This window comes from Oncorhynchus gorbuscha, linkage group LG15, assembly GCF_021184085.1.
Source record: "Oncorhynchus gorbuscha isolate QuinsamMale2020 ecotype Even-year linkage group LG15, OgorEven_v1.0, whole genome shotgun sequence".
Taxonomy (NCBI): Eukaryota; Metazoa; Chordata; class Actinopteri; order Salmoniformes; family Salmonidae; genus Oncorhynchus; species Oncorhynchus gorbuscha.
In genome coordinates, this window is record NC_060187.1 from 38,656,736 (window position 1) to 38,675,882 (window position 19,147).

Here is a 19,147-nt window from a genome sequence, read left to right on the forward strand (position 1 = left end):
GAATAGGCTCCAGTGCGCAGCAGAAATTTGTTATCTTTTCTGTTGGCACGTAAATCCCTTCCACACGGTTCACGACACAAATGTTCCCATCGTGCAACACAATCAGAACACCTGCCTTTTTCTTAAATACATCATATCCTGGATGTTTCTAGAAAGTTTTCTATTTTACCCAAAACAGCAAAATGGGCAGTCTGTCAATGACAAATGTATTTATATTTTTTTTAACATTTACATTTACATTTAAGTCATTTAGCAGATGCTCTTATCCAGAGCGACTTACAAAAGGTTTTTCCACTATCAATTAAAGGCTTTATTGGTCTCACTAATTTAAGACTTACATGAAGTGCCTCCATTCAGTCTTCACACCCCTAGACTTTTTCCACATTTTGTTGTTACAAAGTGGGATTAAAAATGTCAATACATTAGAATGAATTTTGGCAGCAATTACAACCGAGTCTTTCTAGGTAAAGCCAAGAGCTTTCCACACCTGGATTGTGCAACATTTGCCATTTTTTTCCAAATTGTCAAATTGTTGATTGCTTAACAGTGGAGGCTGCTGAGGGGAGGACAGCTCATAATAATGGCTAGAATGGAGTGGGATCGAGCAAATGGAAACCACAAACTTTGTATTTCATACCACACCAGACTCCAATCCAGCCATTATGAGCCAGCCTCCACTGCTAGACAACCCTTCAGGTCTTGCCATAGATTTAAGTCAAACTCAGGAACAATCATAGATTTGGCCTGTGTGTTTTAGGTTAACAAGGGCTTGAATACTTGACTCAAGACACGTCAGCAATTAATTTGTAAAGATTAAAAACAATCCCACTTTGACATCGAGAGTGTGTAGGTCAGTGATAAACTTCTAAATGTATTCCACTTCAACTTCAGGCTGTAACAAAATGTAAGGTCAAGGAGCAACTACATCTGAAGGCACTGTATGTAGAAAGTCACTGGCCAACGCTAAATATAAATCGCAACCCTTTAGGAAGACTTAGTTTACCCAGAATTGACAGAATTACACTAGCAAATATTCTCCATGGTCCCACTTGCATACTGAATCCTTGTGCTGTAGACGGCGACTCTTGAAAAAGCTTAATCATAAATGACATACAAAGATGGTGGCCAACACTTTTTAATATGGAAAATTACAGAAGGTAAAACACATTAGTTCATTCAAAAATACCTAACTAATCACAACAAGTGTAAAACAATCTATACACAGGCAAATGTACACAATATAAAACATACACTCTTTCAATATATTATTATTATATAGAGATTGTTTCTTTACCTTTAAAAAAAAAACGGAAGCCAAGCAGCTTGAAGAGGGAGTGTTTCACCAAACTGATAATGCGATCACACTTGGGTGGAGTGAAAAGTACTGAGAATATTACACCAAAACCCAAATACATTTGGATAGGTAGTATTTTTGTTTAGTTGTTGGATCATCCCATGTAAGAAACATTTTCCAGTAAATATGACAACATTGAGGAACTAAACTTGGAGCGTTAACCGTTAAGTGCATAATGATACACATTCAAGAAGTCCCTGCACTATAGACTATTTACACGTAAGCCTGATGCGTTCTCTGATGATATCTGACACGATTGTGTGCATCTTGATGTATTCCCCAAAAATATGAAATTGACTAATATTTTTGATAAGATGCATTTACAGCCGGTGCACAGAACCACGTTGCGATGAATTCCCCATTGAAGCATCCTGTAACTGTCTTAATCCAATTTACAAGTGTGAAAATAGAGCGTGCATTACGCACTTAACCACCGATCCCACCTGATTGCGTGCATTCAGGCTCAGACTCAATTAAGTGGTAGAAGCTGGCAGCCAACGTGTATCTGGGGGGGAACAAGAAGCACTGGTATCCTTTGAGGGATCAATCCTACAAAATGGTTTAGTGACTGGAAAAGAACTACAACATTCACAAATGCAAAAAAAACTCCTTCAAGCTGGCATCACTTCCACTTTGTTTGTGTGTTGTATTTGCTCTTTACAAAAGCAGTAGAACCAGGAGCAGGAGTGTGACCAGACTGGGGGTGGCTGTGGCCAACGTGTGTAGCCCCCCTCTGTTTTGTGGAACATGAGGAGTCCTGGGAGAGTTTTGCTTCAGTTTGCTGGGAGGAAGGGCCTTCAGATCCTCCAGAGCCCCGTAGGCTGCCATGGAGAACTCAGGGTCCCCTGTGGTGAGCAGGTCAAACACACATGACTGGAAGTATATGTCCTCCACTTGCAGGGTCTCCCTGCACTTGGCTGTGGCACGCTCCACTGTGTAGATCTGATGTGGGGGCAGTAGGGGCCCCAGCTCAGGGTTAGACCCGGAGCCTGGGAGGTGGGGGTGAAGGGGCTGGCGCCCCAGCGTGTGCTCCTTGATGAGCTCGTTGCGAGGGCACCCGTGCAGACAAAGCTGCAGCCCACTGTTCTCCTCAGAAAAGTCAAGGGTGTCCTCTGGCATGCGGATGGCGAAGGTAAGGTAGCGCCCCACTCGGCGCACTATGATGGACGTCCCAATGTAGCGGGCCTGGATCGTCACCAGGCGGCCCCCGGAGCCAACCTTTTCTACGATCCACAGACTGCCCCCCTCCCCGCCACTCCGAGAGCCGTCCTGGAAGGCAGAGGGAAGGTCCTCCGTGGTAGCCTGGTACACCTTCTGCTCTGTACAGCCGTGGTACGACTTGAAGATCACTGTTATCTGGAAGAGAACAATGAAGAGACAAAAGGCAAGACAAAGGCAAGTCAATTAATGATTACATTGAAATCAAAATCTTACTTTCTGTAGTTTTGTTTGGTGGACAACTTTTAGTACATAGAACTATAATAACTATGCTGATGGTAAAAGCTGTTGAGGCATTATCCTGCATACACCCTGATTACTAACAACTAAGCAGCAGATGCCATCAGAGGCCTTCAACAGGTGTAGTACCATTTTGAGCCACAGTGTGTCAGCAGGACCTTAACTTTTTATGACATTGAAAGGTTCATTTTAAAGTTTGAAAACAAACTCCAGTCTTTCTCTTAGAAAAGGTGTAAGAGCTTTTGTGTAATCTGATGGAAGGAATGCACCGTGAGCAGAAATATTCATTATGCTTATTTTCCAGTAAATGTGGACTAGAAAGCATCAGCAACACATTGGTGAGGTCTTGGACCACTAACTTATAATAACCAAATCCAAAGAAACGACTAAGCCAACTAATCAGTGTTCCCACATTAATCTGTGCAATCTAAAATAAATACTGTAAATGTCATAAAGCATGGCACATGTAAGAAAGAGTATGGAGCCATACAATAGTGATGGATCAAAACAAACCCAGCTGTCTGATAAATCAGAAATACCATCCACCACAACTGCCACTGTGCCAGAGCTCTGACACGACTGGAGTTGAGTCTGGATTTTTGGTACTACGCAAACGTTTTCACAGCTTTGTCAAAGAGCTGGCTATGGTTCACTTCACAGTTAAGGGGATACTGTATTTGATGAAGGATTTTCCTTTCTGTACTGACAGTTGCCCCAATTCAAGCGGACGGTGGGGGCATGCGGTATTGGCGTTGCATTCCCTCCACCCATATGAACAAAAAATTATAATTTGAAATAGTTGGCTCTGAAATCTGTTCTCCCTTTAGTAGTGTTTGGTTTACTTCAAACTCATACACAATCTAGCATATGTTATTTACAAAAGCTCTTGAAAGAAACTGTCAGACCAGTCATTATCACTTTTATCAAATCTAGCCTGTCTAGATGATTTGGCCTAGGTCTATTGAGCTTCTCTGAGGTCTAGGTAGTCCAAGACCAAATCCTTTGTGTATTTGCTTGTAATCTACATGAGCTGAAAAATTCACTAATGAATACAGATTATTTTAGCAAATGTGGCATGGGTAAGCGAGTCTAAATTTAGCCCTACTTTTTAGTGTCTACCAAGTGTTGTATTCATCCAGTGCATATCTACAAATGTAGTAAGACAAGCTCCAAGTGTGGCTTTCAATATGAAGAACCAGGTTTAAATGTCGACTTGAGGATAAAATGGTATTACGATAAACTAAACTAAATCAGTAGAATATATATATATATATTTTTTAATCAAATTATTTTTCAAATGATTCCATATTTCAAGATAACTCTGTTCATTATTTGACTACAGTGGAGAACTTTATTTTTAAAATCCAATTGTGGGAGAGGGAACTGTTGGGGCAAGCGTTAATCACTACCACATGACTGACCACCCATGTGTTAAAGGTAGAGCGCTCAAGCATGTCTGTGATCCAACACCACTAAGTAGCCCTTCTCCCCTGGTGTCTGGAAAAGGAGAGGTAAAGTCACTGCAGACAGAACCTAACTTGAGATACACGTGTCAGTCTCCTTTCAAATGTAATGTATGACATACAGTTCAGGTACCGTTGTTATGATTGGGGCCTTATGTTTTACTGACAGCAAAACCACCACACATGAACCCATGACTTGGCCTACCTTGCTGGTGGCGGTGGCGCTGGAGCCCAGGACAACAGGTACGTTGGTCACCTGCACCGACAGGTAACGGTTATCGATAAGAGGCCACGCCCCCTCCACCTTGCAGGTCTGGAACTCGTCGCGGAACGTCCGCAGATGTGGGTCCCCGAATAATCCACAGTGGGCATACTTCTTTCCCTGGCCGGCAGGGCCAGAGGCCAGCACACGGCTCTCGTAGTCGCACAGCTCGGACACGACTGGCCTGGAGGTGCTAGGGGCCCTGGCCGAGGAGGTGGGCCCGTCGCTGGAGCAGTTGTGCTGGGTGAAGAGCTCTTTGATACGGAACACGGCCGAGTGGTAGACAAGGTCACCCCTGCAGCTGCGCGCTGTGCGGCGGGTACACAGGGCGTAGGCACGCAAGGCAATGCAGTAGTCCACATCGGACAGGGAGTCTTCCTGGAGACCACTAGAGGGAGAGGTAGAGGCCACGTACTCCGCATTGCAGCGCTGGATCCGGCACTGTTGGCAGTGTGCTGTAGGGGGGAGGAAACAGGGGACAGGTGTTACATGTTTATCATTGCCAACAACAGGTGAACAGAAACATGTGAGGAAAGTCATTTAGATAATGAACCATTGTGTACACCGAAGCGGAAACTAGTTAAATGGTAGTGTATACGAATGTGTTTGTCTGAACTCTTCCTATGAACAATTGAGGCAAAAACTGCTTAACACTACTCTAAACGACCATATAAAATAGGTTTCCAATAGAAATCACAGTAATTGGGCAAGTCTATTCACTGCTTAATAACTGTTATAATTCATTTTCTGAGTTAACACATCAGCTGTACAACCCAGCTACTTGCAGCAGGACAGTTAAACTAGTCCACATATCGAGTTCACATTTGAAAAAATTGCCACTTAAACCCCAAATGCGCCAGCCCACAGGGACATGGTACCATACCCCGTCTAAGAACAAAATCAGTCAAAACTTAATATCCCCCACAACTAACTGCCACAAAAATAACAGTGCTTCACTGCTGGAGGAAGCCAATATATCTAGTTTGCTAAAAGGTGATGAATGTGGTTTGGATTTTGCTTGGCCAATAGGAGGCGCAATAAAGGTGCACATGCCCACTGTATATGAGGTTGACTTCAGACCCAAGAGGAACTGCACAAAGAGCAGTGCTTGTTCAGCAACCGACTAACAGCTGGTCGAAGGCAAGGATGTAAGACCCAGTCAGGATCGTATAAATTCAGCACTTCCTGTGTTAAGTTATTACTCAGCACTGTGTATCTGGCAGTAAATATGTTTTGGGTAACAAGGAGACTATGTATTCCGATGTTTCACATTTGAGAACCCATAGACTTATCTTGATGTGACAGGTGCATTGCATGACATTCATTTATTGCCTCACCTGTGCACGTGTCACACGATGTCACATACATCCACTTTAATACTACAGCCTCAACAAGACTAAAAACGGAACTATGAACAATAATCATATTCACATTGACAGAAGATCAGATAATTAACACTAGGCCTCCAAACTGTTAACACCAAAAGGCATGATGAGCTTACAATAATACAAATCTTGTCATTTCTATTTATTTGTTCCCCAGACAGTGGGGAAAGAGAACTGGTTGCAAAACTGTGTGAAAACATTTTCAAGTGACTAATGCCCTACATGGGTCTTGGCAACTGTTCATCACAAGTGAGATGACGTGTGAGAGGTCATTTTAGAAGCATTTTACATCCCGCTTCTAAATTCCACCAATGATCTATGTGTTTGGAGGGAGGTCACCAAACTCTGCTTAGAATGTTGTCCATCTGGCAATCACTGCGCAATCAACCGACATGTCCCTCTAAAGGCTTTATGGTCAGACCTTGACAAGAGGCAATGTGAGAACTATGTGCGGAAATGGGAAAGGATTAAGAGAATAGGACGAATTTGCATAGGGGAAAATATATTTCAATAGGCGCGTGAGAACAGTTTTAATGGACACAAAATAAGAGGGTGGCTTTAGAATGTAAACAAGGCAAGCATGGCATATCCAGTATTATAACGATGATCTTACGCATCCTGCTATGTACATTAATACACCAACCAAAATGCACAATAACCATGTCATAGCAGTCTACAACATTATGGGGAAGTAATCATTTAAAACTCAACTAATACTAACAATACTAATTTATAAGATACTGTGTTGCAATTCCATTTATTTGAATTTATAGCGTCCAACTTTATCTGAAGCTCATCTAAGGATCTACGGTGAAAATTGTCAAAACACTACAACATATCACGAAACGATTGGAACAAAAACACATTCGTCTCAAATCCCCATGTAATTTATCTGTAACAACTCTTGTGACTTAAACTTGTAACGTTAACTGGGCATTGCGTAATTTTTCAAATACCTTCGAAAGTTATTCAAACTAACAAATCACCACACTTACACAATGTGTCGTGTCGCTCGTGCATACAAAGCTCGGGCCGAAGTTTTTTAAAGTTACGATGGACACGTTCAGAGGCCGAAAAGTCTGACCAATGCATTGTAATAACAAATGAAGCGTGAACTTAGACACCATCGACTAAAACTAACCACGGCGTTAACGGTTAGCAAGCTAACTTACATGTTAAAACGTGTTAGCCATGTGTCGCTACTTTACAAACATTTTCGAATACACATTTACAAATGCGACGTCAAAGGGCTAGCAAGCTAAATGCTAATGTGCTTAATTAGCCAACTTCTACAAGTAACGTGAAACTTTATTTTAGACTTCGTGTGTGAATACATCATTAAGTCTATAGCTAGTTCCGACCGTGAAAAAAAAAACTGTTCGGGATATAATGCATTGAACTAGATATTTGAGCAAACGGTTAGCAAACTTAGATCGTGTAGTTTAGCTAGCCGCTAACTGCCCGTTTTAGGCACGCAGCAAGCTAGCTCGCTGATTACCGACTTAACTTATTAGTTCAAACAGGGATTTGTTACAACTCCGAATTAACAGCAATATACAGGGTAAACAAAAATACAGTCCCATGTTTCAGTTCATACCTATTCCCGAAAGCGTAAGTGTTTTTGTGAACTAGTCTCGCACCATTAACACAACCAAGAAAGTCTTCCATCAATCATTCTGGGTGCGGGAAAAATGTTTTGCATGCACACAGGAGAACATACATAATATGTTGCCTTACCTGGTCGGAGCAGCAGCGAAAGTAAAACCATCGTAAAAGTAATACAGTTCCAAAGCTGCCGCTTAGCCAAGTTTTGAGGTCCGCTTCTCCCCATGCCAATCCATTCAGTTAGAATGGAGTTCTTCGACTGCTGCTCATCGACGCTGTAGCTGCGTGAAATTAGACAAACATTCGTATTCTTTCCCCTGCGCTGTCATTCAAAAAGGGCCCAGTCTTCAGGGCGGCTCTACATGGGAGGGGTCTAACATAGTAGACGGGGCTCAGATGTGGTTGTTGGCCAATGAAATAGTAATTATTCGTTGACCACTTTATATTTACATAATGCGGTTTATGGCAATCATGGGACATTGGGACTAAGCCAATGGAAAGTGTTTCTAAAGACAATGGAGTCGTTTCGAAATGATCATTGTAGTAGTTGGTAGCCAGTTATAAGAAGTATTCGGCCAGGATAGGGCTGATGACAATGAATTTTTCTCACATCTAATTACACTTACAACTAAAACATGATGTTTGCAGCCTACATGATTTATCTGAAAGAAATAGTAAACCTCTTTCAGGAGAGAGTTCGAGATAGGAGTTGTAGCTCTGTCCACATAGCTCCCTCTCTGCACTATAAAGCATTCAGCTGTGGCAGTTGTCCTGTTTGATCTCCCTGAGTCTCAACATAGCGGAGAGCAAATGGCCCAATGCAAACAACCCTGTTGTTTCTCTCTGCTTCACTTAAATCATTACATTACTTTCCCTACTTTCTGAAGAAAATGCTCACCCAGGAGAACAATGGTGTCATAACACCTAGCATGAATAACAAAGTTAGGCATTATGTGGTAGTAAATGACCCTAGGTTTGAATAACATATTTGTGGCATATGAACAGCATGAGGGAGTGAGCTCGCCGTTTGTCGCTTTGCTATTAAGTTGAAAAATTGTTGGGGAGGCAGGTCATACATGCTCAGTGGTGACCTACAATCATGTATGCATCAGTGGAGGCTCATTGTAAATGGCTGGAATGGAGTCAATGGAATGGTATCAACCAAAAGGAAACCACAGGATTAATGCCATTCCATTCCATTGACTCCATTCCAGCCATTATTATGAGCCGTCCTCCCCTCAGCAGCCTCCACTGGTATGCATACATATGGGTTTACATATGTTACCCTGGATGTTGTTCATACCTGAGGTCACTAAACATTGCCAGAGATGGTAAATCTGGTCAATGTGTAGCATTCCCCCCTAGTATTATATCTCCATAAAGATGGGCAGCTTATTAATTGAACACTCACAATACAGGAGAGACATTCTCCATGAATTATTTTCTCTCAGCTAACTGCTGCTATTATTTTTTCCATTACATTTTCAGTTAGCAACTTGTATGTTACTCTTTCTCTTTTTGTGGCCAACTTTCCATCCCTTGCCTTGAACGACACTCGTCTTTCATTTGCACAGCTGCAAAGCAGGTCCATCTGCATGGAGCAGAATCATTGGGTTTTGCTCCATGGTCACCACTGTGTTTCTGTGGTTCTCATGTCATGTAAATGTAAGGTTTTTAATGGACAACGAATTAGCCAATCAAATATTGGTGTAAAGAAGATCAACAATCATACTCAGCATAATTCTGTAAATGGATTTAAAACGGAATTTACTCAGACAAATTGAACATTCTGTGCGCCGGGCTGCATACCTCTTTTTACTTTATTAGAAGCAACTGAATTATTATACTGCTCAATTTGAGTGGAGGCTGCTGAGGGGAGGACTGCTCATAATAATGGCTGGAACGGAGCGAATGAAATGGCATCAAACACATGGGGCATCAAACACATGGAAACCATGTGTTTAATGTATTTGATACCATTTCACTAGCTCTACTCCAGCCATTTCCACGAGCCCGTCCTCCCCAATTAAGATGCCACCAACCTCCTGTGCTCAATTAATACACTTGCCCTCCACCCCTTCCCCAATACACATGTAAATATTGGACTACAAATTGTGCCTGTATTATACTTATGCTAAAATGTTTATTCTATTCTACTGCCATTTATGTTTTACTATTTCCTATTGTTGTTGCACTGACAAAAAGGAACCTGCAAGTAAGAATTTCATTGGACGATGTATACCATGCGTATCCCAAAAACTTGTAACTTGAAACTTGAACCCAGACAGGTATTGGATCACTGGGTTCTCTATACACATGCTGGCTCCTCCGGCACACAAAATGGTGTGATTCAGGTGCTCTGTCAGTCTTGTGAAAGGTCCTCATAGTCCTTGTTGATGTGGGGTTGATATATATATATATATTGGAGGGGGAAATGAAGACAGCTCAACCTAAGTGGAACGTTTGGATTGTTCTGTTCTGTCAGAAGGGCCTCCTCCACCACAGTTGATACACTGTGCCAAGTCTGTCCCGCGAGGGTCAACGTACCGTGTTTGTTCAGCTAATTTTGGGCTTGATCTGTTTCATGGCTGTTCTCTACTACGGACACATTTCAAACTCCCTGCTGCACAGATTTAGAGATAGTCATTAGGACTCTTAGACATGAGACCGTAGCAAGGCATGTGCATATTCCTAACACAGTTTCAGGATGTCTCTCACCTCTCAAAATGCTCATCTTCAGGATCTGTAGACAACATTTTCTGCAAGAAAAAAAAGAAATGAGTTATTGTGATTGAAGGCAAATACAATTATTTTTGAATGTGTATTTATGAAAAAGTCAATTGGGACAATTAGTGATTTGCGTCTTTAAAGAGAAACCAATACAACATGCTTAGTGCTACCTTTGTCACTCGTTTATATTTCCTCTATAGCCTACTTCAGTAACTGAATCCAAACAATAACTCCAAGACGTCAGTTGTAAATGATAACACTTCTCCAGGTTTGTCCGGAATTGTGAACTGACCCTCTCAAAGTAAATGTAGACTCTTTGTCCATTGAATAATTGATATGACTTTCACTAGGGATAGCACAATTACCGTACAACCATGTAACCCATGTTAGGAATGAAGACCCTCATGAAAATAAAATAACCGTCATGACCGTTGTGATTTTTTTTTGTAGAACAAACAGCTGACTGAAGACGGGACTGCCGTCCATTCGCATGGCTGAGTCTATTTTTTTTCGGTAACATGGACTATTTCCTCCTTGCTGAAACAAGCAGGGTGTTGTAGCAAACAAGTCTTCGGTTGCCCTAGACAATGCCCCTCTCCCTGCAGCAGCACACATAGAAATAGAATGAATAGAACGGACGTGGAACCTATAGCCATGGCAATTTGACTGGTAAACTCATGGGTATACTCGCAATGGCTGCCTAGTATTGTGACATGTGTAGAATGTTCATTCGAATGATGTTAACTGATGTGGCTACATAAGAGATCCTATTAAATTACTGGAGGGACAATGTCATAAACCCTCAAAGTTCCAGAATGGGTGGAAAATGGCAGCCATATTGGTCAGGGATAAGTCTAATTGGAATGAATGGCAGTAGAGGCATAATCCTGATTTAACTTACGCAGGAAAATAAAATGAAGTTGTGATATATCATAAATTGTGTAATATAATTATTGTCAACGTAAAATATGATCATATACTGTAATTATAAATACTGTTTATACAGGCACAGCCAGATGAGGACTGGCCCCCCTCAGAACCTGGTACCTCTTTAGGTTTCTTCCTAGGTTCCTGCCTTTCTAGGGAGTTTTTCCTAGCCGCCGTGCTTCTACATCTGCATCGCTTGCTCTTTGGGGTTTTATTCTAGGTTTCTGTATAAGCACTTTGTGACAGCTGTTGATGTAAAAAGGGCTTTATAAATACATTTGATTGATTGATGTCCATTCTATTATTCTAATTCTTAATTATATGTGTTGCTCATGCAATGGAATGTATTTTATGTAATGTCAGTTGAGTTGATTCAACAAATCACAGCACATATTGATGGTTGTGACTAGATGAAATACAGCTATGCCCCGAAGTGACTTTTCGTAGCAGGTTAGGAGAGCATTTTACCTAGGATAGGTTAAGTAATCCCTCTCACCCCACCCCCCCTAAGTTTTAGATGCACTATTGTTAAGTGACTGTCCCACTGGATGTCATAAGGTGAATGCACCAATTTGTAAGTCGCTCTGGATAAGAGCGTCTGCTAAATGACTTAAATGTAAATGTAAATGTAGCTAACCTTAACCCTAAATTATCCTAACCTGCTACTGTACGTTAATTCTCCTAACTTGTTGCGTAGGTTCTCCTGACCTGCTACGAAAAAGTAACTTCCTGTCGTAGCTGTATACCACCTAGTCAAAACCCATATTGATGGGTACACTTCCTGCTTTTACTTCCTGCTTTGCTCCTATGGGTACACTCACAATGGCCACCAGTCCACCCATTATGCCATCATTAACTTGGATGTGGATGCCTGTTCTATTCATTCTATTTCTACGACAGCACATGCGGTCAGGAGCGGAAGAGAAGAAACATTTTGACATATTTTTGCTATTTGAACGGTTTTAACAGTGACCGCGGTCATTTGGCCGACCAATAACCGTCATCTAAAATTCCATGACCGTTACAGCCCTAATTTGTGAATCATTCAAACATAGGTCAGGGAAGCAAACAGCTAATCCATCCAGATGGATGGACCAGATGAATTCTTCACATGAAAGAGACCCCCTATAGATGGTCCGTAGAGCTTGATAGGCAGAGAAAGAGCTCTTTCTTCCCCCTTTCCTTCTGAGCATATTGCATTGCATGACCCAGCAAATATGCATATTCTGCCTCTTAAAGCCAGTACATTTCTCCCGACACTGGATCACTTGTTCTAATACAATAGAAAAATGAGGTCAGTCTGGTAAAATTAGCCATCCGCCTCGCGGCAGACCTGAATGCCAGGCCAGTGAGAAGGAACAGCTGGGCTCCATTTGTGAGTTGGAGAAACAAGAGAAATAAAGAGAAAGGGATCAGAGGCATTTTGGCAAGAAGCAAAGATAGGGATTGGAAGAGTGATAATATATAGTAAAAAAAGGAGTAAGGAGAGAGAAACTGACGAAAACATGGGGTTTGATGAGAATGAGTAGTATGAGTAAGGACACTGGAATTAAAGAAGAGGGAAAGGGTTTTGAGAGTCAGAGTGAGAGAAAGATCCCCAGGAATCTGGCAATTGTAGTGTAAAAGAGAAGAAGAGAGTGAAACGAGAAGGTGGGGGGGGGGGTGCAGGAGCAGGAGAGAGGGGGAAGAAAAGGAGAGGGGATTGGGTTTCCTCTGACTGTGTGTCTGGGCAGCGCCACATGTTCCTCATTAAGGTCCTCACACTGTGGGACCAGCTCCACACCGTGGTGCTTGTTTTTGTTACTAGGTCCATTGCGCTGTGGTCTGGATGAAACCAGAAAACTGGGCCAGTGCTCTCCCGAAAACCTTTACAAACTAGTACACACCTCTTGTTTAGAACAATCCTTATCTAAAACGTTATGATTCAAAACAACATGGGTTTGTTTCACACTAACTTTGTCCACTGAAATTGTCCCCAGATTTTTTGGGATAGAATCTGATAAGAAAATCTAGAGAAATGCTTACTCTCTGATACACCTGTAATATGAGGGGTAAGATTTAGGTGTTATGCAGGTGAATGAGGACCCAAAAGCGACTTAACAGAAACAGAGTTTATTCCAGTCTTAACAAAAAACGATTAATCCTGAATTCTTTCACTGGTAATGTCCAAACAGGAATAACTGAAATCCTCTAGTCAGTAGAGGGGAACAACAGGAAATGCGACCACAGACTGCAGGTCGCTTCGGGTTGGCGCAGGCCGTAGCTGATAGAGACACCTGCTCCCACGCAGCATCTGAAGAAGGCAAAACACGACAGGACGGAACAAGGACACAGTACAGCAAACAAGGATCCGACAAGGACAGAAGCGGAAACAGAGGGAGAAATAGGGACTCTAATCAGAGGGCAAAATAGGGGACAGGTGTGAAAGAGTAAACGAGGTAGTTAGGAGAATGAGGAACAGCTGGGAGCAGGAACGGAACGATAGAGAGAGAGAGAGAGAGAGAGGGAGAGAGATAGAGAGAGGGAAAGAACCTAATAAGACCAGCAGGGGGAAACGAATAGAAGAGAAAGCACAGGGACAAGACATGACAATCTATGACAAAACATGACATTAGGCCGTAGGATACGCAGGTAACCGCACTGTATATTTCTATCAATCACATATTTTGCCAAGTGGCACGAGCTGTTGAGTGTGGCCGCATGACGGAAAAATGTGACGATTTGCACAATCGTCCTAAAATCTCATGAGAAATTAGATGGTGTTTTTTGTTTTACAGTAACATTATATTATGCTATTATATTTGGTTCCGTTATGTACAATACTATCATAATGTGATCTTGCAGACTTGTTTTATCAGCTTGGGTTGAACGTTATTAATCAATCACCATTCACCAGAGTAGCCTGTTTTCTATGAGTAGATTAGAGACTTGCGCAAGTAGAGAATACCGCACATGCGCAGAAGCTTTGGGACCGTTAGCCCATGGGATAAGGGGTCTAGAAAAGTTGGATCTGCAGTCACTCTGTAAGTCTAAAGTGGAAAGTGCTCAAATGTTCTTTTAAAGGGCTCTTGTACAAGGTAAGTGGCCTAGTTAGTACCTTATGACTGTGAGTCTCTGAGTGAGCAGCAGTAGGGAGAGCATGGCTTCATGATGCAGGGCAGGCCACTCACAGCGAGGGGACTGTTATCTGTAGGTAGATAAGACATCCAGCAGTGTGAGTGTGTACAGGGCTGTCCTGATAGCATCTCCTCTCGAGGATCCCACTTACGAGCCCTGATTGATACCTGACAGAGCACAGAGGGGGATCCTCACAGTGTTTTTCTAGCTGCTTGCAGCCCTCTCCATAGCAGGCCATGCGTGCATCTGTTTACAGTGTTTTGGCAATGTGTGTGCCTGAGTCAACATAAGCTGTTATCAAGGAGCTGTATATCTACTTTCAGAGGCTATGCTTTTTGAACACGTTGTGTGGTCACTGGTTTTCAACAGAAAATGATTTAGTTATAGGACTGCTGGAAGATTTTGTCCCCAGAATATTCAGATTAATTTATTTGTGGGTCATGTGAAGGCAGTTATGTCATGAGAGAGGGTACTATCCTATCTGAAAAAAATATGTTTGCACTTTGCATTGACTAACTGTTGATCCAGACAGTAGATAAAACATATTGATATTATCTTGACTAGGGGCCTACAATGAAAACGTTGTATATAATGAAACACAGTTATCTATGAACCCTAAATCTAATCCTAAACTAAAATGTAAATCATTTCACTGAAGTGTCCCTGTTCTCAATTCTGTTATTCTCTTGCAATAATTCTCTCCCCCTTTCCAACAGAACAAATGTAGTTGACATAGCGTCAAGCTCAGTGCCTTTCAATAGATAGTCAACTGACAGGTAACCATAGATTTTAGGTCAGGGGGTGATGAGGGATGATGGAGCAAATACATGCAGAGCAGAATACAGAGGGACCTCTGATCCTTCCCCGAAGGGAGAGAGTGCAGCATGGCCTGGCCGACCACAGTAAAGGGGGGATCTCACCTTTGACCCTGACACTACCTGTGTATCTGCAGTGCAGGTGAGTCAGGAGCCAGTAAGCTTCGGGGCCCCTGAGGTGGGAGGTATGTGTGGGAGGATTAGCAAAGGTGTGTGTAACATGCAGACAGATCAGCACTGAAGCTTCCCTAATCTTTCAACTGTCATCTAACCACAAAGTACCTTGCCTGCCCTGCACTCCCCTTCATTAGGTATTGCAACAAATATATATTTGCAAGGAATGTGAAATAGATAGTGATGAAGCAAGAAACATTTCTTGTGTTGAAAAACAAGACTTTATAACACAACCAGAAATAGCACTTTCAGTACTTTATTGATAATGCCATTATGCCATATGCAGGTCGCAAGCTGATTTGCTTTCCATTGCCTTGCTAGAACATGCTTGGGCTTTCCACTTCCCACCTCTCCTGACACCCCTCCTCCCAATCTGGACTCCTAGGGCAGGCTGAATAGTAGAGACAGATAGCCAATTGCTTTACTTTGTAATCCCACTCTTTCCGCCAGGAAATGATGGACAGTCCGCTCTAAAAGGCTTCACCAGTGAATAAAACGATAATGACCGTGATCCATACCACACTTTTCTTCGATGTTACGAGCTTTGATTTGTTTTATTAGGATCCCCTTTAGACGGTGCCAATGGCGACAGGTAGTCTTACTGGGGTCCGACATATAATGGGGAAAAAAGACTTCCCAATTTACATACATTCTTTCGGATTGGATATACAGTATGTTGCCTTGTTTATGGGTTACCTGAACTAGTAAAGGTACATTTAATCCTAAATATATACACATATGTTGAATATTTCCAAGAATCGACTCTAGCGCATGATTGTGTTCTATCATTGAACCTTCAAACCGCAGACCTCTCCAACTCCGGAGTTGAGTGTTTCCTACATTCAGGTAAGGGAGGTGGAAAGAGGGATGTGGGTTGTGTGTGTTAGTCCATTTGTCTAAGAAGGCAAGTTCTCCCTCAGCCCGGAGAGAGAGAGAGTTATAGCCTCCCGCATCTGCCCCATGCTGTCACCAAAGACCCAAGGTTTCCTCTTCTGCTTTCCTTTTTTACTACGGCTCTCTTTTTTCTTCTCCTGCAGAAACTGTAAACATTTGACTGAGTGCAATGATACTTATCCATGACCTATCCACATATGGGTAAGCGTTAAGCAAACATGAAGGTTAAGACAATAGGGGAAAAATGTTCCTCTCCATTGCCCATCTCCATATATATTATCCTTTTTCGCCAAACTCCTAACAACAAGGTATGCATAGGTCTACAATTAACATTAGCATACATTTAAAACCACATTTCACTGCACCTTTGGCCATAAAACATATATATATATATATATATATATATATATATATATACTTTTTGGCCTCAGTATCTAACAATTCAGCTGACATTTGTGACAGTTCAAGTAAGTTGCTCCATATTCTACAAACCATGTGGGGCCAATCCTACATATTTATTTATTTATTTTTATTGGAGTTTCGATTTTTCTACCCTTCAGTCCCATTGCAATGTGCTCTATTCTATGCCTGAAGTGACATGGCATGAACTCAAAATGCATCACTGTGTGACTCTGCCCAGCCTATCAATCTGATAGTCTTTCAGAACTGGTCTATCTGACATGAGTAAAGGCTATTCTCCCACCCTTAGCTCACACAAACAACAGTTCAAGACCAGGAATAGATGGAGAGTCAGACGGTAACTCATGAGACTAGTGTGTAAATTTAGTTTACTAATCCCGATTCACCAAGGTGTACCTCTGGAGGCATGTAAAGAATGCTTCTGTGTGGGGCAAGGAACCCTAAACTGTCAGTCTTGGGGAAACATTCCCACCGATCAGGGCTGCTTGACTGAATACAATACTGAGGATACAGGATCCGGGTATCATGTAAAGAATTCAGTGTTCACTGCTTGGAAATGGATATTACTGTCGTTTTCTTGGCTTCTAACAGATGTTTCTTATATTCGCTATAAAGAGACATCATAGTCACCCCTAAGCAGTCGCGTTCCTTTCTCGCAGAGAGGTAGTACATGTATTTTGTCAACACATATTGTCATCAGCTACTGCCCCTGTGGTATAGCCAGGACTCGAATGGACATAGGAGGATTGATGCTTTTAGTTATATTTTACTGTTCAGTACTGGCAGGAATGAATTAAGATACAAAATTGCCAAATATTGACCCTGACCAGAATTACATTTTCACAGTGTATGTCATGAACAACAGTTTGCGTTTAGTATTTTCTTTTCAGTACAGCATCTGACAGTGATTGATTGGTTGGAAAGCAATGTCAGAGGGAAAAAATGTCACTTACCTTGGATTTCTATGTGTGCGTTGTTGTATGCTGTATGGGCAGTTGGACCAGGCAGAGACAGTTAACCCTCGTTCCCCGGCAACCTCGACTGGTGGACTAAGTGCTGTTCTGCTATACAGGGGGAGATAGCTGGGAATTAAAGCATATGACAACAGCTGTCCGTTAAAAGAATCGGCACTTTGATTAGTAGTGATCAATGTTCTTTAATTCCTACATATCTGGGTAGGGCATTTCTAAAAGGAAAAAAAAGAAGAATAGAATAGAATGGAAAAAAGATTCAAACACATTCACATGCATGCACACAAACATGCACAAACACACGCACACACACACACACAGACACGTACTGTACACACCCACACACACACTCACACTCATTGACATTCATTGGCTTGACAACATGTGTCGCCTTTGGACGGCATCCCATATTCTCCAAAGGCCTGCGGGGCAGACAGACAGACAGACAGACAGACAGACGCAATGGTGTAGACGGCCATGCACTAGTGTTAACAGAGCATGTGGACCGCTGTACAAAGTGAATGAGAGCTCTATGTGTTGTCATGTTCTATCCACATCTCTCTCTCACCTCCAACCCCCAACTTCTACAGTCACACACTGATTTGCCAGCACCTCGTCTTAGATCCATACTATCGTGTCATACAATTCATTTATTAAATGAAGGGAAATATCTTTCTTGACAAATATGAAGGGTAAAGTGAGCTCCACAGCTTCATTTCTGTCATTTTTACCCTGCAGACACAGTTTGCTGAAACTCCAGCATCAAAACACCTTCAAAGAAAAAGCCTTCTTATGCGTTTACCCTCATCCAATTCTTTTATGTGGCTCAGCCTCAGACTGCAAGCACATGAACGGCGTTCCCCGACAAGATTGATCATGTGCTGGGGCCCCATAAAATGTGTTTGGTTATCAGTTGGTTCTTGCAAATAGGCCGAAGTGATGTGAGTGTGATCAACTTTGCCAGGATGTCTGTGCGTGGTCGCTCCAGGATAGGGCTGATTTATGACATCTAGAGCAGCCAGAAAGCCTCAGGCAGAGGGAGAGGGGGACACAGAGAGAGAGCGAATGGGAGAGAGAGAGAGGCCTCAATCTGACTAACATTCTACAGGAAATCCATGCTGACTGTGCCACCAAGGCAGTCGCCCCAGCCTGTAAATTCCATGAAGCCAAGCAACCAAACACTATGGAATATCTGAAAAAACGAATGTGTTCCATTCAGTTTGTTGCATTGCTCTGAATTAGTTTGGGTTGTTGGACATGTGTGTAGATTTTGGATTTGTGCTTTTTAGTTTGGTAGCATGCTTACAGTACGTTCTGTACTCACAGTGTAGTACAGAACATGCATCTATTCAAACATCCTGTGAAACTCCCTTGAAGCCGATATGAATGTCCAGTAAAAGGGTACCTAATCCAGCATGCATTTTTCAAACTTGGGAAATTGTGAAAGGCCTCACAGGCCTCGTTTGCTTCATCCTCATAGTTTTTTTTCTTCCTGTTTCTAGCAAATCTTTTCAGTTGGGCAGCTGTTCAAAGACAGCTGCTTTGGTCATTCAGTCAATGTTGTGTTTCAGT

General features: G+C 42.2%; 1 protein-coding gene across 1 annotated transcript; it reads right to left on the bottom strand.

The window, feature by feature from the left end:
• Window positions 1-1,119: 1,119 nt before the first annotated feature.
• On the bottom strand, window positions 1,120-17,671 carry LOC123997437 (repulsive guidance molecule A-like). Its single transcript, XM_046301677.1, has 5 exons — window positions 17,558-17,671; window positions 10,246-10,286; window positions 7,660-7,808; window positions 4,481-4,992; window positions 1,120-2,710 (listed from the first exon to the last, which is right to left on the bottom strand). Exons 2-5 carry the CDS (start codon window positions 10,281-10,283, stop codon window positions 2,012-2,014), a joined length of 1,398 nt encoding a protein of 465 aa, XP_046157633.1. The 5' UTR covers window positions 10,284-10,286; window positions 17,558-17,671; the 3' UTR covers window positions 1,120-2,011.
• Between the last annotated feature and the right edge of the window lie 1,476 nt (window positions 17,672-19,147).

Bases quoted from the DNA above. Each gene is read 5' to 3' on its own strand.
- LOC123997437 (XM_046301677.1), bottom strand. From the start codon at position 10,283: ATGTTGTCTACAGATCCTGAAGATGAGCATTTTGAGAG. The intron at 7,809-10,245 runs GTGAGAGACATC...AATTTCACGCAG, and splicing joins GAAGATGAGCATTTTGAGAG to CTACAGCGTCGATGAGCAGC. The intron at 4,993-7,659 runs GTAAGGCAACAT...TCCCCCCTACAG, and splicing joins TTCGCTGCTGCTCCGACCAG to CACACTGCCAACAGTGCCGG.